Raw genomic sequence first — 24,184 nt, 5'->3', positions numbered from 1 at the left:
AGTAATTTCATATTATATGGTTTTTCTTGGTTGACGTGAACAGATGACCACACCACGTTTGTCATGTTCAAGAATCAAGACACCAAATACAAAAGAAAGTCTTGAGAAAAGAAGAACAAACCAACAAACAAACAAAAATGGACCTCTTCCAAATTTTAATTCTCTCTTCTCTCTTTCTCCTTATCTCCACCAGATTCTTGCTCACAAGATCCAACCGAAAACTAAAACTTCCACCGTCTCCGGCAATATCCTTACCGGTGCTTGGCCACCTCCACCTCTTCAAGACCCCACTCCACCGATGGTTCCTTACTCTCTCCAAATCCATAGGAAATGCTCCGATCTTCCACCTACGCCTCGGAAACCGTCTTGTTTATGTCGTCACCTCACGTTCCATAGCCGAAGAATGTTTCACCGAGAACGACGTTGTTCTCGCGAACCGTCCCAAGTTCATCGTCAGCAAACACGTCGGCTACGACGCCACTCATTTACTCTCGGCACCTTACGGTGATCACTGGAGGAATCTCCGCCGCATCGCCGCCGTAGAGCTACTCTCGACTCAGAGACTTAATTCGTTTTTGTATATCCGTAAGGACGAGATCCGACGGCTCATCTCACGTCTTTCTCGAGACTCCTTCCACGTACGACTTCCTCTTTCTATATTAATTTTTATACTTTACTGATTAGTGATAATATTTTTATTTCTCCTGAGACAACCTTTAGTGATGAGTAGGCCCGAGAATTTTATCCGAGATCTGGATTCGATCCGAGATACGGATTCGATCTGAGATCTGATCCGGATGGAGATGTCGAATCCGGATAGTAAAATGTTAGATTCGTCAAAGCCGGATCCGGATCCGGATATCTTGATTTTTTAGTTTGGATATTCGCATACGTAAATTTTATTAATAATTATTTCAAAAATAGTAATATCTATATATATAAACTAATTTTATTTAATAAATTTTCATTTTTATACTATATATAAATTTTATGTAAATTTTGTAATATTATACATAGAAATAATTAAAAACATTATATATCTTTTTTATTTTTAAATTATTGTTAATATTTTATATATATTAATATTATTTATTATTTATTTTAAGGATTCAAATTCGGATCCGGATATCCGCCGGATATTATAATTTTTAGAAGGATATCCGACACCCGGATATCCGCGTGCTCCAGATCCGGATAAAGATAGTAAAATTACGGATCCGCCGGATAAGGATCCGGATCCGAATATCTTAAAATTGTTCGGATACCCGATCCGTCCCAGGCCTAGATAAGTGATAACATAATACATATATTTTATTTTTGTCAACACGTAATACGTATATTTAAATCCATGAATTTCAACCAAAATTATTTATTTTATCCAAGTGACTAGTTCCTTTTTCTAAAATAAATAAAAGTTTTTTCAAGTATTGCGTTGCGTGTATATATAATACTTAGCTTTTTCTTATGATCAAATAATACTTAGCTATTTATTTTCGAAAGTCTCATCACTATATACATATTATAGTATATTTATACAGTGCATCACCTATATAGTATATAGTTCACGGTATAAATAAATCATAACCACTATTTTTTTGTTAAATCGTTTCAAACATGTTAAAAAGCAAGCATCAAAGAATAGTTTAGTATAATACAATGTTTATCTTCAAGTTTTTTTCTGAAATTAATACAATGTTTATCTTCAAGTTTTTTTCTGAAATTAATACAATGTTTATCTTCAAGTTTTTTTCTAAAATAAATAAAAGTTTTTCCAAGTCTTGCGTTGCGTGTATATATAATACTTACCTTTTTTCATGATCAAATAATACTTAGCTATTTATTTTCGAAAGTCTCATTACTATATACGTATTATAGTATATTTATACAGTGCATCACCTATATAGTATAGTTCACGGTATAAATAAAACATAACCACTATTTGTTTTGTTAAATCGTTTCAAACATGTTAACGCAAGCATAAAAGAATAACATAGTATAACACAATGTTTATCTTTTAAGTTTCCGATTAACGTTTTAATGGTATTCATAGGGATTTGTGGAGGTGGAGATGAAATCATTATTAGGAAATTTGGCATCCAACAACATCATCAGAATGCTGGCCGGGAAGCGATACTACGGTGAAGAAAACGACGAAGCTAAGTTTGTGAGGCAACTTGTGGCCGAGGTGGTGATCAGCTCCGGTGCAGGGAACCCAGCTGATTATCTTTCGGTTGTACGTTGGTTCACCAATTATGAAAAGCGAATCAAGGATTTGGGGAATAGGTTTGATACGTTTTTACAAAGAATTGTCGACGAGAAACGTGCAGATAAAGAAAAAGGTCAAACTATGATCGATCGCTTGCTTTCTCTCCAAGAAACCCAACCTGATTACTATACGGATGACATCATCAAAGGACTCATACTCGTAAGTTTACTATTAATCAATAGGCAAACTATATATATAGACACAATGTATACATAATGTTTGATAATAATCAATATACGCAGAGTCTAACAATTGGAGGGACAGATACCACAGCGGTGACACTAGAATGGGCTATGTCAAATCTGTTGAACTATCCAGAAGTACTTAGAAAGGCCAGAAATGAAATTGATGACAAAATCGGTTTTGACCGGTTAGTAGACGAGCCGGACATTGTGAACCTTCCTTATCTCCAAAACATTGTGTCGGAAACATTACGTTTGTATCCTGCGGTTCCGCTACTACTACCTCATTTGTCGTCGAATGATTGTAAAGTGGCGGGATATGATGTCTCACGTGGTACGATGGTGTTGACTAACGTGTGGGCTATGCAAAGAAATCCAACTTTATGGGAAGATGCGGAGATGTTCAAGCCAGAAAGATTTGACAAAGCAGGAGAGGCAGATAAGCTATTGCCATTTGGGATGGGACGAAGAGCTTGTCCTGGAGCTGGACTTGCTCAACGGTTAGTGAGTCTGGTTCTTGGAACTTTGGTTCAGTGCTTCGAGTGGGAAAGGGTCGGTGATGAACTTGTGGACATGACCGAAGACAAAGGAGCCACATTGCCTAAACTAGTGCCGTTGAGAACCATGTGCAAAGCACGTCCCATTGTTGCTAAACTGATATAATGCTGGTCTTATAAGATACACCTTTGTTGTTGTTTTTAAAAAAAAATGTGTGTTTGAATAACAACTTTTTATGTGAATATTTTAAACTTTACAGTCTTGCTTAGTACCGGCTAAATAGGATGGGTCTAAATAAACGTCATAGAAGCACTATTATTAATAGTTCCCCATTAGTTTTTATATTCAAAATAGTAATAAAATTAGAGAATATGAAAATTATATTTAAATATTCTCATAAGGAACTTTCAGACGATCTTGGAAATATTTTTGCTATTTATCGTTTTTCATTGACATATTATATTTTACATTAATATTTAGTTACAACAAATAATTTAAAAATATTTATATAATATCAAGCAAAACAAATAACAAGTAAGACCACCCACAATGGGGATGTTGAAACACTTTATCAACTATTGAAAGTGATGCAATGAGGATGTTGAAGAATGTTGTTATCTACGTGGTATACTCATCTGTTGTAAAGTTTCAACAGTTGAAAAAAATAAAATTGGGGTCCGCTTTGCCACTTGTCACAAAATGGTTGGCTAGAACATTTGGAATGTGCGTACCCGCACACAGAGTATTAAGATTTCCTTTTTTTTTTAAATCTGTATAAGATTTAAATACTTTCTTCTGATTGACTGTGCAGATTACTTTTAATTTTTTTTCACCAAATAATTCAAACGCAATTTTTATATAATAAAACTTTTTTGAAAAAAATAAAAATTATATCAAAATTCAAGATTTGTTTTCTTCTATAGATAGAGACCACTCTCACTTCATTTTGACATAGAAAAAAAAAACATCATTTTTCATTATAATCAACTATTTTAGTATTTTAAACCTTCTTTTTTGTTAAATGGATGCCAATAATAATCCTTTTAACACTCAAAACTTTTCTAGTTTTCCCTTAAATTTCCAAAATCCCAACAATTATCAATTTCAGAACCAAACTTCCAACCAACCCCAAAATTTGTCAAATTATGGTTTCTCACCAAATTTCTTCATGCCATCATCTGTCCCGAATTATCCTCCAAATTATGGATCGATGATGCAATATTTTTCTCAAACACCTCATGTTTCTTCTACTCCAACGGGTGAAGAAAATGTTCTGAGAGCAGCTGAATTTCCCGAATTTTCTACCCAAATAGCTCTTGGTAGCATGACCGGTGTTAGTGAACCCATTCCAGATGCAAATGCAGATGATTCAGCTCAAGCACGCCGTAGAAGCCCTAAGTGGACGACCGATCAAAATTTGGTCATACTTAGTGGATGGATTAAATATGGAACAGACAGCATGTGCGTGCTAGATCTGAATTACGTGATTCAAATATACATCATGAATTGCAATCAGATCTAGTCAAACACATATGGGCAAAATTTGAAATGTTTCATGGTTAAAATAATTTAAAATTTATGTGTGTGTTTTAAAAGTTTTATCGTTTGCGCTTTAAGAGTTTATTGTACTAATTAAGTTATCTATTTTTATTTTGTGTGTGTTGTATCATGTATGTTTAAAATTTCTTAATAATATGTGTTTGTATCGTGTGTATTTAAAGTTTCTTAATTTTAATTGTTTTAATAATATTAATTTTTGTATTTTTAAAAATAAAATTAGGTTCTTAATTTTAATTATTTTATTAACATTTATTTTGTATGATTTAAAAGACAGCTAAATATAATAATTTAAAATAAATATTATTAAAGGTTATGTTATTTTAGTTTTAAATTAATTATTAATATGTAATTATTATATTGTAAGAAAAACAAAATAATCTGAATAAAAAGTTGTTGGGTAGGGTGTTGATGATTTTAAAATAAATTATTGTAGATGTTTAAAATGAAATGGGTGTTAAATAAACGAGGTGGAAGAAAGAAAAGACGACGTGGAATGTTAAAAAGGGAAGTAAGGGTGTTGAGAATGAAGAGGGTGTGAAACCATCCGTACATTGTATATCAAAAGTGGGCCACAGATGGAGATACGCATCGAGAGAGATCCAAAAAGTCCAAAAGAAACTAACTGGTCACGATTGACAATTGACAATTCGACTAATTGGACCCATACTTTGATGTAATACGTATTGCTAGCTTATCTTTGCTCCCCTCCAAGGGTGAGCAAAGGCTCAAAATAAACTCAATTTGAAAATAGTTAAATCAACTATAAGACGATAATCAATTCGGAGTGTTTAGAGTAGAGTTATTACCGGAAGTTAAGAAACTTATTCTAAAAATCCGGATTAATCATCTGCACTCCAAGAAACACGCATTAAATGCATACTACTGTTTAAATTATAACGGAGAAAAAAATTAGTTATGTCCCCATATATATGTGCATTTTTCCCTAGTCTCGCCTATCATCATCAGAAAATCTTTCTTTCAACTAATTATATGATCCTTCACTAATACATAACCAAATTTGCCTCTTCAAGTCTGTAACAATAACCGGAAAAACCACACGAATCCCTTTCTCAGAAAAGAACACTTTCCATCAACCACATGTATTATTTTGTTATATACGGCTAAAGCTGTCAATTGATCGGTTGTAAGAACAAAAAAAATAATATTGCTTCAACCATTATTTAGACCCTATTTCAAGACCAAAGAGTACACATGTGGTTCAATCTCCCACACACAAACAAAGACAGATCCAAAACAGTTAAGCAACAAACAAAAGAAAAGATGGACTTCAACCCAATCTTACTTCTATCTTTTCTGCTTATCTTGATCTCAATCAAATTCTTGTTCAAAAACTCGACTCGGAAACTGAATCTTCCTCCTTCACCTGCTTACTCTTTACCGTTTATCGGCCACCTCTATCTCCTCAAGCACCCTGTCCAGCGAACACTCCTCTCCCTCTCTCAATCACTAGGAGATACTCCTATCTTCCACCTCCGCCTAGGAAACCGCCTCGTCTACGTCGTCTCCTCGCATTCTGTAGCGGAAGAATGCTTCACAAGAAACGATGTCGTTCTAGCGAGCCGTCCCGAGCTCATCATGGGGAAACACGTCGCCTACGACTCCACCATCATGATTGCAGCTCCTTACGGCGACCACTGGAGAAACCTCCGCCGCGTCGCCGCCGTCGAGATATTCTCTTCTCATAGGGTCAACACCTTCATGTCTATCCGTAAAGACGAGATCCGACGGCTCATATCACACCTGTCGAGAAACTCTTTACACGTAAGACATTTCTATATATTTATCAATTATTTTTGTTCTTTGCAGTATAGCAAATCAAGGCTTACGATTTGCGCCGTTGTTTAAGTAGCATCAATGCAATTGCTCAAAAAATATTAATACAAATACGTATATATATTATTTACTCCATCTCCGTGTGACTAGTTATTAATGTGTTCTATCAAGGTTTCTCTATTATTTAAGGTTGCCAAAAAAAAACATATATTTTCTCTATTAGTCGTCACTTCATATAACTAAATACAATTTTGAATAACAAGGGAAATGTGAACACAATATGTAATAAATTTGAAAACTGAAGATAATGTAGCTCGAGTAGTATACTACATATACATAATTTTGTATCAATTAAAATTTATTAACTTGAATTTTTTTTATCGGTATACGCCTCACAGGGGTTTGCTGAAGTGGAGATGAAATCATTATTAGCCAACTTGGCTTTCAACAATATCATCAGGATGGTAGCCGGAAAACGATATTTCGGTAGTGGCACAGAAGACAATGACGAGGCCAAAGTTGTGAGGGAACTTATATCGGAGGCGGTGGCCGGCGCTGGTGCTGGAAATCTAGCTGACTATCTTCCCATCATACGTTGGGTCACAGATGTTGAAAAACGGGCCAAACTTTTGGGTAAACGGTTCGATGGATTCTTGCAAAAACTGGTTGATGAGAAACGTGCAGAGAAAGAAAGGGGTCAAACCTTGATCGATCACTTGCTTTCCCTCCAAGAAACCCAACCCGAGTATTATACTGATATCATCATCAAAGGAATCATAATCGTAAGTATATCGTCCCTTTGAGCATCATTTTTGACATTTTTGGTTACACAAATAGAGTTACTTTAGAATTCCAACACAATTTCTTCTAATTAAAATTAAATATTAATTACAAAATCCATTGAATTTTATAATAATTTTATTTATATTAAACACAAGCATTAGTTAAATAATTGTAGTTATTAAAAATATATATTCGTTTCAATTATTTTGTCAATTTGTGTGAAATGACAAAATGACACTTCATAAAACTGGACTATTAACTAATTTATATATAGTATACTATGTATACAATGAGAGTTTACTAACTATTTAATATGCATATACAGTCTCTGGTAATTGCGGGGACAGACACATCCTCAATAACTCTAGAATGGGCATTGTCCAATTTGTTGAACCATCCAAAGATACTTGAGAAAGCAAGAGCAGAAATAGATGATAAAATTGGTTCAGACCGGTTAATTGACGAATCAGACATTGAAAATCTCCCTTATCTCCAGTACATCGTGTCTGAAACATTGCGTTTGTACCCACCGGTTCCTCTACTCCTCCCACATTATTCATCGGATGATTGTAAAGTGGCGGGATACGATATGCCACGTGGCACAATGTTGTTAACAAACGTGTGGGCTATGCATAGAGATCCTGGTGTATGGGAAGAGGCAGAGAGGTTCAAGCCGGAGAGGTTCGAGAAAGAAGGAGAGGCTCAAAAGCTAATGCCGTTTGGGATGGGACGACGAGCTTGTCCTGGAGTTGAGCTTGGGAAGCGTCTAGTGAGCCTGGCTCTTGGGTGTTTAATTCAGTGTTTCGAGTGGGAGAGAGTTGGTGAAGAACTTGTGGACATGATGGAAGACAAAGGGCTCACTATGCCTAAAGCTATTCCATTGCGAGCCAAGTGCAAGTCACGTGTCGTTACCCGTAAAATGACACAGTCTATGTAATTGTTTGTGTAGAACCCCATATTGATGGTTTATTAAGAATTTTGGAATTAAAGTATTGTGTGGTTCAACAAGTTTAGTTTAATAAGCGTCTATGATGAGTATATATATATGTGTTGGTTGAGAGTTGTAATATGGTTTATTGACGTCATTTTTTAGTTATAGCTACATTTTTGCAATTTTAGTCAATTTTGAAAATTTAAACATATAAATTTGGACTTCTGTTTATGGGTTTGTGATATGTACAAGATCACATCTATATATACATAAGTCCAAATTTATGTCTCCTGATATAAACCTCTAAAATATAGACTTAGAAATATTTTTTGAGGATTTTCTAAGAAGATATGATTTGATTAAAGGGAGCCCTTGATTAAATCTAGTGGTATATATCCAATAGACCGATTCTAGCGATAAAGCAGAAAAGTACAAACCATTGATGCCATGGAATTAAGACATTTCTAGCATTGGGTGAAATATTGTGTATTCAGCTCTGTACTAGTTAATTTCGTTGATACCATTAATGGATATCTAGGTTAAAATAAAATTGCCCGATTTAGTAGGTAGAAGAATTTATAACGATTCTTATTCTTTCATTTTACATCAATATATTCAAATCTAGAAAATAAAATGTGTACTCGTGATCAAACCATAACAAGAACATCGTTTATTAAGGTGGAGTTCGACCGTTATTAACGGGTTTCACCTCAAACGTGATAAAAGAATGATGGCTGGACAGAGGTTTTCCGGGAGTAAGTTACTATACTGATGTTAACACCGATCACTAATCTTGATTGTTATCTCCAACCCCAGCTGGAAATAACTAGAAACCAGGGAACGACGACAAATACATTTAAACCAAACAAAAGAAATGAGGGGGAAAATTAATATTAGTCCCATACTCTCGTTTATGTCACACAACAACGGTCCCATTTTCATTATTGGATTTTATTATGAGATGATGCTAATAGGAGTCACAGATACATTGGTCTTAACCGTGGAATGGGCAATGTCAAGTCTATTGAATCATCCACAAATACTAGTCTCAACGAGATAAAACATTGATACTTGAATGGAATCACCGTTCACCATCATAATCATCACTACTTATTAAAAAATGTTGTGACCGAGACACTAAGACTTATAGCTCCTCATTTCTCATCTTCTAATTGTTTCATTGGTGGGTTCGATGTTCCACGTGATACAATCGTACGTGTTGGTTATTTTGTGGACTATACATAATCCAAGTGGTGTATCCATCCTACGTCGTTAAGGCCGGAGAGACCAGTGTGGACATTATTGTAGCAAGATGATGTCGTTTGATGTATGCGTTTGCTCTATATCTAATACAGTCCACAGAAAGTTTATCTCATCATGGATATTAATTTGAGAGTTGGGATCTTCTTCTTATCCCTATTGAATTTTATTGTTTTCAAATTACTGGCAAAACATATAATTCTCTGATTTCAAATTTTATTACAATAATATCAGGAAACACACAACATCTGGAAGAAGGTAAGAAACATTGTTAAAGATATTATTCAAGAACTCTCGCTTCGGTTCGGTTTAGATGAAAACTCGGAAGTGAGGTCTTCCTCCGCGGCAGGAATCCAGTCGTTCGTCGCCGGGTTGCTTTTGTAAACCGCCTTTTCTCCTCCGTCGTCGTCGAGTGCAGCGGCGGCTGGAACGGCCTCTTCACCGCTATCTTCCTTCACCACATTGATAAACCCACTTCCCGTCTAGTTCCAGAGAAACAAAGCCACATTTTACTATAAAGTTAAATATCTTCAGCTGAGATTATGAATTATAAAGAGAGAGAGAGGGAGATAAAATGAGAACCGTGTGATGTTGCTTATCAATGGAGGTGAGATTCGTGTAATACTCTGTCTCTAAGAACTCATCTTGAACAGCAGCTGAACCTCCTCCATGCAGAATATTACCCTGAATTTTTCAACCACAATCTCAATTATGACGATAAGTTTACATGAAGAAAAAAAAAGAGTGAGTTAGAGAAACCGAACATGAGTTTGTGACTGGAGATTTTGGAACTTGTCAGCCTCCGGGTGGTCTGTGGTTTGGTCGGAAGTAGAGAAAGATCCGAGAGGTGCTGGCTCGCTCCGGGTGGGTTTAGTGGGTCGCTTAGGTGCCAAGGAATCGAAACCAGCTCTGATCTCGTTAGAGTTCTTGATCTGCTGATCTGGGTCGGATACTTCGTCGCTCCGGCTTGGCTTCATCGTACTCATCGTCGCCTTCTCTGTCTTTTGCTTGTAAGTTTACAACAAAAACCAGCAAAAGAGATATGAATCATATGGTAGAAAATGCTCGCTGGTGTGTAAAAAGAGAAAATTTGAATGGGCCTTTAAATGGGCTTTTTGATTAATTTTCTCATTACCGTTCCAAATTAACAAAACTTGATATCTATATATTTTTGGTTAAAGAGAATTATTTATTCAAACTTTTTGTCAATTTTCCAAAGCAATTTAGTAATAATAAATATTTTTTTAAGAAAAAACTGTCATCGTAGATAAATTCGACTAGCTTTGTAATAATCGTCCTAATTGGGCCTTATTCCGAACAGTGCATATGAAGCTTATAGCTTCTACATTTCCGGCTCCATAGAAGGACAACAAAACAAAATGTCCCTTTTAATACCCCAAAGGCCAAAGCTTCGAACACAAAATATATGTTTGCATCTTATCAATCATGGAAGTTGCGACCGATATTAATCCAATTTCTAACTACTATGTAGTAGTATAGCATGAAATAACATTGTATTCTTTTTGAGATAGTAGTTTTGCTGTTAACGCTTTTGATGAGTGTTGTGGTTGTTTCATTTGTAATGCACCATAATGGAAAAAAACTGATTCATCTCGAATTTACACGGTTAACGTGGATCTCAAACTATTCTATAAATTCAATCAAAAACAAAATTATCAATTTATTGGCACGTGATTTTTATTAGAAGGAACCAACTATTGTATGATCAAAGAATATTTCCTCTCTAAACTTTACGTTGATCTTTCACGACTAAATAAATATAATAACCTATAACAACTGAAAACTATTTACTATAACCTGAGCTAAGCAATATTGATTTATAGACATAATGTAAGTGCATGGGTTAACAGTCTTTTAGTGACCAGCACCTCTCCTGCTCGGTCCTGAAGCCATTGTGTGCATCCTCTCTCCAGCTGAAGAGATCGATCGTAGCCTTTTATAACCACGTATCACGACCCCTAACAATTCTTTACTTCGCAAATCAACTCCGTGATTCTTAGATTGACCTATATCCTCCCATGAACCACCAAGGAGAACTCTGCAATCGGCGGTTCTTGATTCCGAAAAGGCTGAGACCAAGAACATGACCGTAAAGATCAAACCAAAGGGTCTCATTTTTGTTTTTGGTGGTAGCTCAGATGTTTGGAGTGTAGGGTTTAGAGTTTAAAACAATGAATGTGTTTTGGTTATTGATAGAAAAGGAGTAGCAGAGGAGGAAGTAAAGCTTTATATACAAGTATGAATAGATTCAAAGGTAAGATGAAAAAGGATGGAGAGGAAGGAAGATACGAGTTTCGATAGTAAAATTAAATAATACTTATCACATTTTGTTTGTAATTGGTTAGACAATATAAAAAGGGAATACGATGTAGAATTAGACACCCGATATAAGGGGATGGTGCAGGCGAGTTAGTTTAAAAGGACGGTCTCCAAGACCATCATTAACCCCATTTTTTTAATTAGGATTCTTACCTTCAGCTAAAAAATGGTTCTTAGTTTTTCTTAGATTTTAACTAAGAAAAGTTAAGAACTGTCTCTTAAATAAGAGATATAAGAGCCGTTTCTTAGTTGAAAAGTGTAAAAAAGAAAATGTCAAATCATAAGTTAAGAACCCCGACTAAAAAACCGTGGTTAGTCATGCTCTAACCTTTCGAAAAGTGCTAATTTTTTATTGACCAGCTAGCTAATTTTATATGTATAAAGAAATTACAAATTACTAACTTAGTAGGTATGAAACTATTATAGCTTGGGTTTTCTTTATAAAAACTATCATGGCTTGATTTTGTTCCCAAAATAAACTATTATAGCTTCTTATGTTGTTCTTTATTTTTGTTGCCTTAAGATTTTTTTCTTCTATAATTTGCTTTTGTAAAATTTTACTGCCTTAAGATGTGAAAATAAATTAGGCTAGAATATTAACTTGTGGGATTTGTTTCGATATCAATAATAATGAATAAGTTAGGGGTTGTTAACTGATTAGCATAAACAAGATTCCAATGAGTCAATCTCTTCTGAATCAAATTAAAATTCAAGTAGTAGTTGGTAAGTATAATATTGTTAGCTTTGTTAGTGGAGTTAGGCAAGAAAACTGTATACCATTACTTTTTTTTTTGTCGTCTAGAATTTTATTAATGGATCGAAAGCCCAAATAAAAATCAAGTCCGAGACTACAACAACCATAAATAAAAAGCACAAAGACAAACCGATCACTTGCAAAGCCAAACTTGGACCTAAAGCCCACAAAAAACTCATTACCAACACGGGACAGTAACCCGTGTCGTAATCGAAACCTCCGGAGCTATCACGACGATTCTACGGATCAACGTCGACGGCATAGACTAACCGGATACTCTCTGTTCCACCTGAACATTATACTCAAAGCTCGAGCCAATGAACCAAACACACTGAAGGATCTACGAGACCCACAAAGCTAACAACCGCCTACAATCGTTCATAATCATTCAAGATAGTTTCAAACGCCACATACAACCGAGTGGAGGAGAAAGTCTTCTGAGACTTAGAAAGAGAGGCAAGAAGAACAACTGAAGCGCTCTGGGTGGTAGATCTACCTGAGAAAAAGCCGGCGATCGAGATGCTAGAGAAGCCATCCCTTCCCGAAGACACAAAGCCGGCGATCGAGATGCTAGAGAAGCCATCCCTTCCCGGAGACACAAAGCCGGCGATCGAGATGCTAGAGAAGCCATCCCCTCCCGGAGACAAAAGCCTGCAAAACCGATGCTGAAAGAACCATCGCTTCCCAGAGACAGAGCCGGACGACCACCGAGGAAGAAGGCGCATCACCGGAGACTTAAACAATCGAATCACTGATCCGATTCACAAAAGAACTTAAAAAACACAAGACGAAATTAAACAAGATTTAGCTCAAACTAAAGAGGAGGAGCAGATCCTCCCTCACGTAGCGACGGTGAGAAGCACGGCCAACAACGGAGGGAGATCGGTGGCTATGGAGTTTTTCTTTTTCTTCTGGTTTTGATGAAAGAGAAAAGCGATCGTATACCATTACTTTGGATAATATGTTTTCATGATCTAAACATTTATACCGACAAGGAGGTTAGTCATCACCATGTATATTTAGCAAAAGCCAATTTAAGTATAAAGCGAACAAAATGAAAGGACTAAACTACATGATTTCATTTCTTATATCGTTTGGCTATTTTGTATTAAACAAAATTTATACCATAAAACATAAGTCAATTGATAATTTTGAGAGTAAAATGTGTTTTGGAACATCTCCAACTCACCGCTATTTGCTTTTATAATAGCATTTAAAAGCAAAATTACTTTAATTCATCTATATTTTTTTGTCTTAAAATAGAAATTGCTATTTTTCTTTTATTTATAGAAGAAGAAATAGTATTTTTCTATATTTTACTTTATATTTGAAGATTTTTATTTTTTATTTTAAATACATTGGAGCCAAATTTATCTCTATTATAGAATTCTTCTCTTTTTGAAGTACAAATAGGATAATCATTGGAAACGAAGGCTTAATTCAAATAGGGAAAAAAAAAATTTAGAGCAAAAAAATGATATATAACTATGTCTTTTTAGACTAATCTCATATACTTTATGTCTCATTATGCCAATTATTTTCAAAATAGCAATAATGTCCTTAAAATTATAATTTTTAAATATAATAAATAATGGATTCTATCAAGCGGGATCGATCGATCCGAAATTACAAGGTCGAACGGATCGATCGATCCTGATCATTATGCAGAACAAAAAAATACGTGGAGCATATATTGATCGACCTGGCCCATTTCGCTGGATCGGCAAATGTCGATTATCTATTATAGAGTTTTTCTATTTTGAAGTAAAAATAGGATAATCATTGGAAATGAAGGCTTAATTAAAATAATGATTAGTGGTTTGTGATTATTTAAATCTCCGGTCGTGGCTCATCGACTCAATTAAGAATTTAAACAGTTGGAAGAGTCTTATGATTTATGAAGGTAGGGCACGAATGCGTAGATGCGACGTAGGAGGAAGTAAAGGAGATAAAGTACGTATTTTATCTCACACGTATGCGAATAATTTGATCGGAATATATTTGACCATACAAATCCACCAGTCTTATAATTGTTTAGTTTGTCAATCAATATCAATGGCATTGCAAAACATAATTGTGATCGTGGCTCGTGGGAATGAGAAAAGAAGGGCGATAACATAAACAGACAAATTCGGTGGTACACACACAAAATACTTGTATGGACGGACTCTAGCTTTGCTTCATAGTTGTCATGATAATAACTAAGCATCTCTATCTATCTATCTTCTTTCTCTTTTCCTTTTTGTTACGTCACTTCCCCAACATGTGCCCTTCATTTGATTTCATTATCAATCTTGCATCTTTGCATCTATTTTCCCTTTTTCTTTTCCCTTTTCTTATAATCAAGATTTGGAACTTGGAATAACTTACGTATATATATTAATTTAACTTTGGAATTTGTAGTCATCGTGTGATTTAGTGGTCAAATTAAATATGAATACATGAAAATTGACGAACCGTGTCTAAACAACTATCGCTACACCAAGATGCGAGACACATCAATTTAACATGCTTTCTTACTGTTATGATTATGGTCGTAATTATAGCTAAGACTAGTACACGAGGAAATCCAAGCAAGATATTCGTGTTAGAGATATGAATAGCTGAATAACAACTTTTTTTTTTCAACAAACGGCTGTTGAATAGCAACTTTAAGTGACTCCTTATATAGTTATATTTAATTTTTAATGGATTTAAGTAAATCAAGAGGCTAACTGAAACTCCCTTTTGTTATTTATTTCAGGATTCTATTTATTTTGTGTAATTGGACGGAACAGAAAAGACTAGAATCTAGATAATGAATTTATCAAAATGCCGAATTTGATTCCAATATTAATGGACTACCACGTCCGAACTATATATAGTTAACATTTATTTCTTATTATATTTTGGTGTGGTCTCACGCCACTAATAAGCTATATCATTTTGGCCAAACCAAGATTGATTAATTTCTTTCACCTTTTTCCAAGAGAGGAACATTGAACCGGATTCTAAGTAGTTTGCTTATTAGTTTTATTTAATAATTTGGAAGATAGTGATTTCGCCTCATATTATAGGGAAAGAAGGGTTTCGGATGGTCAGCAAATTGGTTTCTCTGTCAGTTTGTCTTACTCTCACCGCGGAATTAGGTGAACATGTTTGTTATAAAAAGAACAATAGATGATATTAAAATCTATTTTGCATACAAATTATATGTCATCGATAATTTATTTTCAAAAACTAAACCAAATTTCTTTTAGAAAAGAATAATAGTCAGAACTCAGTTCGATGAACTTGAAATGAAGAAACTAACATCATAGCCTCATAGGTTTGTAGTTCAACCCCATGCATGTAAGCAGAAAGAGTTGACAAAAAGACCAATGCTTTATCTTTCTTGTAGGCTAGATTTCTACCTAACAAAATCATTAATTTTAGATGTTGAAATTTATTAAAGTGTGTTACATGTTTTTGAAAAAAGAATCACGTGATAAGAACAATATTTGGTCGTGAAGAAAAAATTGCAGCAAAGTGTTTGAACTTTGGAAGCATTGATTATTAGGTTTTGGTGTATCTAACAGTATTATAAACCAGCAATCTAAACACGTCAAATTAGCTTAGTGTCGGTCACCCATGAGTCCAAATCAGCTGCTTTAACCGAACCGAAAAGAAAACCCTACTCTAAATCCAAACCAAATTTTATTTATATTATTTATTTTTTATTTCTATAGAAAAAAAAGGAAACAATTAGACAAACCGAGAAACAAGCTAGAGACACACGTTCTATGGCGAAACGAAAAATACATAAAGTCAAACTGAAACTGTTAAGTATAAACTATCCAATTGATTTACAAAAACCGACAACCAAACCGGTTTTACCAATATGTGCTTTCTCATTGAAATTCAAACTATGTTTGGTCCACAACTACACATTATACTTCAAAATGTAGCTGCCGTCTGCTCCAAAAAATCAAACATTATGTTCGGTATACAGTGTTAAATTTACAATAACATTTAATTTCTTTTAAACTTCTTATCCTTCTCTCATTGATCGCTTTTTATTTTTGAATCTGAACGCTCAATAAACCAGTTGGGATCTTCCCGAGAAGCAGCCTAATGTCAATGATCACGTTCTTCTGAATTCAAAACTGAATAAAAATTCAACTTTGCATCTTCTCGAGTATTACTATATAAGTAAATACTAAATCCACAAAACACTCACAGCAAATTTAATAATCTGATAACGAGAGAGCGAACAAAACGAGGTAACTTTAAACTATAATGATGGGCAAAGGTGTTGTAGGTACGATTCTGCTCTTCATGTTGATCGGTTCGGTTTTTGTTGAGACTCGTCCCATTGGTGGTCTAACAAAGACTGAAGAGAAGAAACTCGTGGCTGATTTTATCGATGGCTTATCACTGGGTTCGATCAAAGACTCAGGTCCCAGTCCAGGGAAGGGTCATAATTTCGTGGACGGAAGTGATACGTCCCGATTTGAAAAGCACTACGGTCCAAGCCCAAGAGGACTGGGTCACTAATTTTTCAAATCTTAGTTCAACCCCGGCCGGTTTAAATTCCTATCTCCATCTAGGTCCAAAATATTGTTTCATTTTTGTTAAAGAGTCGATAACAAGAGTTGAGTGTCTCATCTTTTTTTTTTTGCTATCAGTGATCATCGTTTTGTTAGTTATTTAATTCTATAGTTGATGATGTAAAATGTGATGATAACTTCGATTTTGGTCAATATGATTTAAATGTAATAATAAACATGATCATAGTAACAAAGCGAGTCTCCCTCTCTGTTCTCAGGTCTATTGTGGTTTACGTAAGCAAACTTAGTAGACTGAATGGCATGGATGTCTTGCTAACAGTTGGGATGAATAAATTACCACGGATAGATTGATGTAACATACCGAGGAGAATCTTGTGAAACAGAAAGCTCTTGACAAAAATCAAGGAGTAGAAAAGGCTTTGAAACTTTTTACTATCTTTGAAGCATTTTTTTTTCTGATCTTGCAGACACCAAGGCTAATAACACATAGACGTGTACTTGATTCTCATCGTGTTTATTCATTCTAGTACACTTTCTCTCGTTTTCCTGCTTTGCCTCCACATTGATAAAAATATCAAAAGCTTGTACACATACCTATTAAGAACACATTAGATGGCTGATCTATTGTGATGCATGCATATACACACGTAAAGAATTTCAGGTCTTCTAAAATCGACAAGGTTGAACTCAGGACCAAGAAAGATGGAATGTGAGTCCTTGGATATATTATTGAAAATTTTCAGAATTTCAGTGAAGCAATGTTACATCTTGTGAGAATTGTAGTACCTGAATATGAAAGTTTCACTTACATGCCTTTTTTTCTAATTGTAAGTTAACTTGCTCTTCGACTTAGCATGAAACTGTATGTATGATCGCTTATTAAACATTAATTTTTTGTTTCTCTGCGTCGTTGATATAGTTTTGTCCTTCACGTTATTTATGTTTTTTTTTTTTTTTTTTTTTTTTTTTGCTAAAATTTGGGACATTATTTATGTTAGAGGAATGTTTTGACTTTCAATTTGAATCACGAATGATAATATGATTTGCGACTTACTCCGTCTCTCTAACCATTGTCAAGCTTTGGCTCTATACATGAAAAGCTTGAAACAGAGATAAAAGTTTCTCCTTTCTTCTTCTCTCAAACTAATATAAACTACTCCATCTTCCCGATTTGGTTCACTATAAACTCTCTAAACCCGACACGACAGCTGTTTACACTTTGAGGTATACACAAACCACCACCGACGTTCCCTCGCTGTAACTCCGCCATATAACTCCTCACCTCCGTCCTAACCATCTCCTGCACCGCCGTCATGAACTCACCACCGACTATCCCTCTCTCCTCCTCCTTTCTCACCGGGAATAGCTCCGCCGTGTAACCACCGTCGATAACCGTATCCCCGTTGATCCCAACCGTCTCCGTATCGCAACCGTTATTCCAAGGAAGAGACAAGCTTAGATACGTCGGAGGATCTCCACCGTCCGATGCGCTGACGTCAGATCCCGCCGGACTCCCGGGGCTCATATACAACCCGGTACACACACCACCGCTCGCCGCGCGCTTCGACGGCTGCTCTTCTCCTAAATTACCATCATGCCCTTCAGGTGTGCATTTTCGCTTGAGCGTCGAGTTCCAATGATTCTTGACGGCGTTATCAGTTCTTCCACTGAGGAGACGAGAGACCGTCGCCCACTTGTTACCGTACCGAGCGTGCGCTCGCACAATCATCTCGTCTTCCTCCGGCGAAAAACCACGGTGCTCGACCTCCGGAGATAGCTGGTTACACCACCGGAGGCGGCAAGACTTGCCGGAGCGTCCAGGGATAGATTTGCTGATCAGAGACCAGTTTTTCGGACCGTGTTTCTCCACCAGCTTCTGTAATAGATCGTCTTCTTCTGGGCTCCACGGACCTTTAATACGCTCCATGTTCTTTCGGGTCGGACCTGACATTGCCGGATCTTCTTATCGGTTATGTTCTGTTTTTTGATTCTTGTGTCGTTAGGAGTTTTTAAAGGCTTCAATAAGATGAGCGTGAGAAGAGAGTATATTTATACGAGGAGGAGTTGCGAAAGGGTTACCGGTTCAACCCGCAATCTTTATTTTCGATTAACTGAAAAAGAAAATATTAAAGTAGTTAAAACTTGGCAGTTTATGCGTAATCTTCTGAATATTTTTAACTGCATAAAATATCTAACTTACACTAATTTATTTGTAGGAATTAGCAAACAAAGAAAACCGCTTTTGCCTATAAATAAATAAAATTTTATCACTGTTAAACGGTCTTGACTAATTCAGTCAATTTTTTTTTGATGAATTAACTAATTAAACGTTCGGTTAATTAATTCTTAGGAAATGTATTATAATTAATTTCTATCTAAACTACGTTAGTATCTTCGTTTATCTTCTATTGAGATCTACATTCGTATTTAAAGTTTTAAATGTAGCCATCTTCATGCAGCTTGGCATTTATTTTATTTTCAAGCAAGACAACATATATATCTTAAGTTTGCCGACACACATACAGTATGAGACTGAGTAGGTTATTTTACAAAGATAATTAAACCTCCAAATAGTGACCATTATGGCATTATGTATAGCAGTTGATATACATATATATGCACTTAACATAGATTAAATTCTTCAGCAAAAATAATTGAAGAATGTTAGATATACTTTAATAATGATAGAGAAAAACGAAGATAAGAATGAAATTAACGGTTGGGTATGAGCATTTGGTTTGATTAGGTGGTTTTTGACTGAGTAAGCCACCTGTATGCCGATATACTAGTATTATTATTTTTGGATATTTTGCGATTTCAAACAAAACAAATCAACACATAAGTGCTTCCGAGGGAGATGAAGAAAAACATTGTGAATGTGACATGTCAATAAATGAAAAAAACTTGATACTCCAATTAAAACATTTTGTGTGCACACATATACACCTAAGCTTAATCTTTTTTCCCAAGACGTGATTCTTACATTTGGTTCGTATATGTAGTTTTTATGTTGTACACAATTTCAGCCTATTTTAGTAGAAAAGGAAAACCATTCCAGCCCATCATATAATTAAAATGTGCATTATGTCCGTTTCATTCTAAGTGAAAATAATAGGCGTGTGAGTTCGAATATCCGTTAGGGTTCGGATCAAGTATTTTAGATTTTCAGGTATTTTGGTATACGGTATAGATCCCGTTCAGATATTTCTGTATTTCGGGTTCGATTCGGAAATTTTTAGTTCGGGTTTGGTTATTTTAGATCGGATTCAGATATTTAGATTTTGAAAAAAATTAAATTAAATTCTTTTTTCGTAGACAATTTTTTTTTCATTTCTTAAGTTTCTTATATCTAAAAGTATAGATTTCACTTAACGGATTTTTTTCAATTTTTAATAGATTGAGTGATTAATAGATTTAGAGATACCATTTCAAAAATAAATAGATATTAATTTGCTATTGTTTTTTAAAATTTGGAAGTGATTTTTGTTAATACATAAAACAAAAAACTTGACATGAATTTTAATTGAATATCAAATTATTTTCAATGTAATTACATATATATTACATGATTTTAAAGTATGTGTAACATCAATATAAATATTTTAAATAAAATAAAAAATGTAAATTAGAAATATAAGGGTAAGTATACATATGTTCGGTTGTTTTTGGATATTCATTCGGGTTCGGATATTACCTGATCGGGTTCGGATATCCAGTCTCTCCTAAACCAATACCCGTCCGGATATTTTTCTATTTCAGTTCGGATTTCGGTTCGAATTTTTTCGGACCGGATTCGGATACGGATTTGGATATCGGATAAAATAATCACCCCTAGAAAACACTCAAGAGAGAGAGAAGCATATAATGAAATGCATACACAGAAACGATTCTAGGAGGCTCCTTATCAACGTAGCTGCAACTGATATCCATCCAAGGATAGTTGTCCGGACCACATGGATTCTAGGTGTGGACCCGCATTTTATGCAGGCTAATTGATATTCTTAATAATTTTGTTTAAATATTAATTTTTATATTTATTATAATTTATTTAATTAGATATAAATATTTAAATAACTACGTGTTTTTTTGGTTTTAGCCAAATCTCAATTGATTATTACGTAGAGTTATTTTTCTTATTGTTTATACATGTTTCTTCTATCTCGAAGTTGAATTATCTAATTGATTGAATCCGAATTTAACAGTTTTCTTAAATATTGAAGTGATATTTGTCTAATTTTAACATTTTTTCTCGAGTACAATAGCAGTTTTAGAGTTTTTTTGTTTATATAGTTTCTGAATAAAAGGTAAATGGCAAATTTTTTTAAAAACTCAGTTTATTTTCGGTGATTCAAGTTTGATCGAAGTTTGATCCTACTCATCTCACGTTGTAAAAATATGAAAGTAGCCCTTTTAATTTAGTGGTACCCATTTTTGGACATATATAACTATACAGAGAATTTGGATAAATTCAGTAATACATACCGTCGGTGATTTTCAAGACCGATTTAAAGAAATATGAAACTTGCGTTGCATACAGGAGCGGACCCAAGTACAGTATGGGTGTGGCACGTGCCACATACTGATATTATATATGCTTTGTGTAAGAAATATAGAGATGCAAGTGTGTAGCTTATTTGGCTCTAAAGGCTTATTTGTGCCCCACCCACTCATTGTTCGAACCATGAGCTATATGGGTTTTCTCCTTTCATTTTATCTTACGCACTTTTGATTCACCTTTTCATAAATGATAAACTTCCTTGTTTTTGCTACCTAAAACAGTTCTTTCTTTTTAATAAATCTTTGTTTTCCTTCTTTCTTTAAATAATTTTCCAAAGTAAAATAATATAATTTATTCAAATTTTGTTGTAACAATTATTTTACTAAGTTTATTTTTAGTAGTCAGATTGAAATAAAAACTAAAGGAATTATTTTTCATAATAAAATTATTATGTGCAATATATAATTTAAAACAAACATTTAAAAACATGAAAATTGGGTTTTAATTCATTTAAACTAAGATAAAAGAATTTAGTTATGAATGTCTTTTAGTTAGTAGTCAGGTTTTGTCCTTTCATTTTATCTTACGCACTTTTGATTCACCTTTTCATAAATGATAAACTTCCTTGTTTTTGCTACCTAAAACAGTTCTTTCTTTTTAATAAATCTTTGTTTTCCTTCTTTCTTTAAATAATTTTCCAAAGTAAAATAATATAATTTATTCAAATTTTGTTGTAACAATTATTTTACTAAGTTTATTTTTAGTAGTCAGATTGAAATAAAAACTAAAGGAATTATTTTTCATAATAAAATTATTATGTGCAATATATAATTTAAAACAAACATTTAAAAACATGAAAATTGGGTTTTAATTCATTTAAACTAAGATAAAAGAATTTAGTTATGAATGTCTTTTAAAAGAATATAATTTGATTTAATATACTAAATTAAATTTTATATTTTTATATTTATTATGCCCCAGATTATATTATTTTCTAGATCCGCCCCTGGTTGCATACCCAAATCACGGCATGCATGTCAAACGGTACCATTACATATTAAAATTTCAAATTATCATGTCATAGTTAAAGATCTACCTTTTGCAATTAGATCTTCTAAAATTCAAACATTCACAACTTCACCAATAATGTCTAAACACAACATTATAATGAATAACTGATGAACAAACATAACATAATTAGAACATCTAAATAAAAAACACAAAATGTTGTTTAAAAAACTCACTGACTAATACTTCCTTTTCGTATTGATGTCCCAATATTTTTTAAAATTCCATAAAATGATCATTTGTCAACTTTTTCGGTCCGGACCACGTATCTTCTTTGAAATAATTTAGAAAATATCTTTACATAAATGTTTTTTCTTGACTAATATTTAATTAGAATTATTTTTATATCTTAATTTTTTAACTTTTATAATAAAATATTGCTTTCAGATAGCAATACAATATATATAAGAATCAATACAATATTGCTTTTTGATAATTTTATTATATTATTTTAGAATCAATTATTTAATATTTAATATAACATATAATTTTTATATGATAACAAAATTTGTTTTAATTATATATGAAATTCATTAAGGGTATTGTTTAAATTAATGAATTAGCGAGTCAGTTAGAAACTAATAGTAAATCAATAACCTAGCTAAAAGTCTAAAACCTAATAAAAATATGATAAATAAGAAAAACTAACTAAATTTTAATATAACATATAAATTTAATACTATTAAAACAAAATTCGATTTTAATCTATATAATATTCGTTAAAGGTACTTTTTCAATTAATAAATTAGTGACTCAGCTAAAACAAATAATAAATCAATGATTTAGGTAAAACCTAATAAAAATATGATAAATAAGGAAAATTACCAAAAAAGATGGAGAACATGACAAATCAGCAAAATCACTTCTCAAATATTAGTATAGATATATTTGGATAATAACACAACATATATAGAAATTATCTTTTTATTTTAAATATAATTTTTGAGATTTTGGATTATCTTTTTATTATTAATTTTAATCACTCATCTAATCAAATAAATTTTAAATTCGTTTTTATTTTTATCTAATTTATATATTTTATTCATTAAAGGTATGAACGATATTAACTACTCTAATTTTTAACGTGAGAGATCTGTTTCAAAAAATCACTTTGTAAATAGTAGTATAGATAAATAGATATGATTTATTAAGTAATATTTGTATTAATATGACAAATATAAAACAAACAAAAACTACTATTACTTTTTAACCAAATTTGTAAAGTTGGATATAAATTGAATCTTGTATAATCTTTCAACCCTTCTCTCATGAAAAATAAATTGCATGAATCTATATGTAAAATTAATTTGTATTATGATTTTGCGCGCGGCTATCACCTAGTATTAATAAAAAAGGCAAAAAAACTTGGACCAAAAAGAGACAGTTGATTACGTGTCGCAAGACGACAAGATAGATCGATCATTACCACTTTAATTTGTTGGGATATTTTAATTTATAGTTTAAAATTTTAAAGAGAAAACATACAGCCTGTAAATCTCTACCTCCCTTAAACGGCGACTCCCTCACCTGCCGGTCACCCACCCACCTTACGTCTTTTGTTATTTTATAGTAGTACTTTCATTTGATCTACTAAAGTACTAATAAGTAGTTCGATGTAGAAAAAGTACTATAGTAATTATCATTCTTTTAAAAGCTCTGTGCTGAAAATAAAATACTGCGGGTTAGTTATTTGCGTGAAAATAAATAAGCTTATATACCAG

The 24,184-nt window shown here is 33.5% G+C and overlaps 6 protein-coding genes across 6 annotated transcripts; 3 read left to right on the top strand and 3 right to left on the bottom strand.

Moving 5' to 3' along the window:
• Nucleotides 1-7: 7 nt before the first annotated feature.
• On the top strand, nucleotides 8-3,202 carry LOC106407636 (cytochrome P450 81D11-like). Its single transcript, XM_013848512.2, has 3 exons — nucleotides 8-638; nucleotides 2,051-2,425; nucleotides 2,509-3,202. The coding sequence occupies exons 1-3, from the start codon at nucleotides 138-140 to the stop codon at nucleotides 3,109-3,111; spliced, it is 1,479 nt and encodes a 492-aa protein (XP_013703966.1). The 5' UTR covers nucleotides 8-137; the 3' UTR covers nucleotides 3,112-3,202.
• Nucleotides 3,203-5,574: 2,372 nt separating this feature from the next.
• Nucleotides 5,575-8,208, top strand: LOC125590190 (cytochrome P450 81D11-like). Its single transcript, XM_048763430.1, has 3 exons — nucleotides 5,575-6,288; nucleotides 6,699-7,082; nucleotides 7,409-8,208. Exons 1-3 carry the CDS (start codon nucleotides 5,719-5,721, stop codon nucleotides 8,018-8,020), a joined length of 1,566 nt encoding a protein of 521 aa, XP_048619387.1. The 5' UTR covers nucleotides 5,575-5,718; the 3' UTR covers nucleotides 8,021-8,208.
• A 1,246-nt stretch (nucleotides 8,209-9,454) lies between these two features.
• On the bottom strand, nucleotides 9,455-10,458 carry BNAC07G46460D. The gene is made up of 3 exons (XM_013847697.3): nucleotides 10,039-10,458; nucleotides 9,857-9,958; nucleotides 9,455-9,756 (listed from the first exon to the last, which is right to left on the bottom strand). Exons 1-3 carry the CDS (start codon nucleotides 10,258-10,260, stop codon nucleotides 9,559-9,561), a joined length of 522 nt encoding a protein of 173 aa, XP_013703151.1. The 5' UTR covers nucleotides 10,261-10,458; the 3' UTR covers nucleotides 9,455-9,558.
• A 409-nt stretch (nucleotides 10,459-10,867) lies between these two features.
• Nucleotides 10,868-13,063, bottom strand: LOC125590189. Its single transcript, XM_048763429.1, has one exon. It carries the CDS (start codon nucleotides 11,408-11,410, stop codon nucleotides 11,150-11,152), a length of 261 nt encoding a protein of 86 aa, XP_048619386.1. The 5' UTR covers nucleotides 11,411-13,063; the 3' UTR covers nucleotides 10,868-11,149.
• A 3,434-nt stretch (nucleotides 13,064-16,497) lies between these two features.
• On the top strand, nucleotides 16,498-17,837 carry BNAC07G46440D (PAMP-induced secreted peptide 2). Its single transcript, XM_013850551.3, has one exon. The coding sequence runs from the start codon at nucleotides 16,626-16,628 to the stop codon at nucleotides 16,881-16,883; it is 258 nt and encodes an 85-aa protein (XP_013706005.1). The 5' UTR covers nucleotides 16,498-16,625; the 3' UTR covers nucleotides 16,884-17,837.
• Nucleotides 17,838-17,891: 54 nt separating this feature from the next.
• On the bottom strand, nucleotides 17,892-19,154 carry LOC106409250 (transcription factor MYB73). Its single transcript, XM_013849907.3, has one exon. The coding sequence runs from the start codon at nucleotides 18,846-18,848 to the stop codon at nucleotides 18,051-18,053; it is 798 nt and encodes a 265-aa protein (XP_013705361.1). The 5' UTR covers nucleotides 18,849-19,154; the 3' UTR covers nucleotides 17,892-18,050.
• Nucleotides 19,155-24,184: the final 5,030 nt, after the last annotated feature.

The sequence above is a fragment of the Brassica napus genome, chromosome C7, assembly GCF_020379485.1.
Source record: "Brassica napus cultivar Da-Ae chromosome C7, Da-Ae, whole genome shotgun sequence".
Classification (NCBI taxonomy): Eukaryota; Viridiplantae; Streptophyta; class Magnoliopsida; order Brassicales; family Brassicaceae; genus Brassica; species Brassica napus.
The sequence above is the reverse complement of the archived record's forward strand: the minus strand, read 5'-3'. Positions and strand labels throughout refer to the sequence as shown.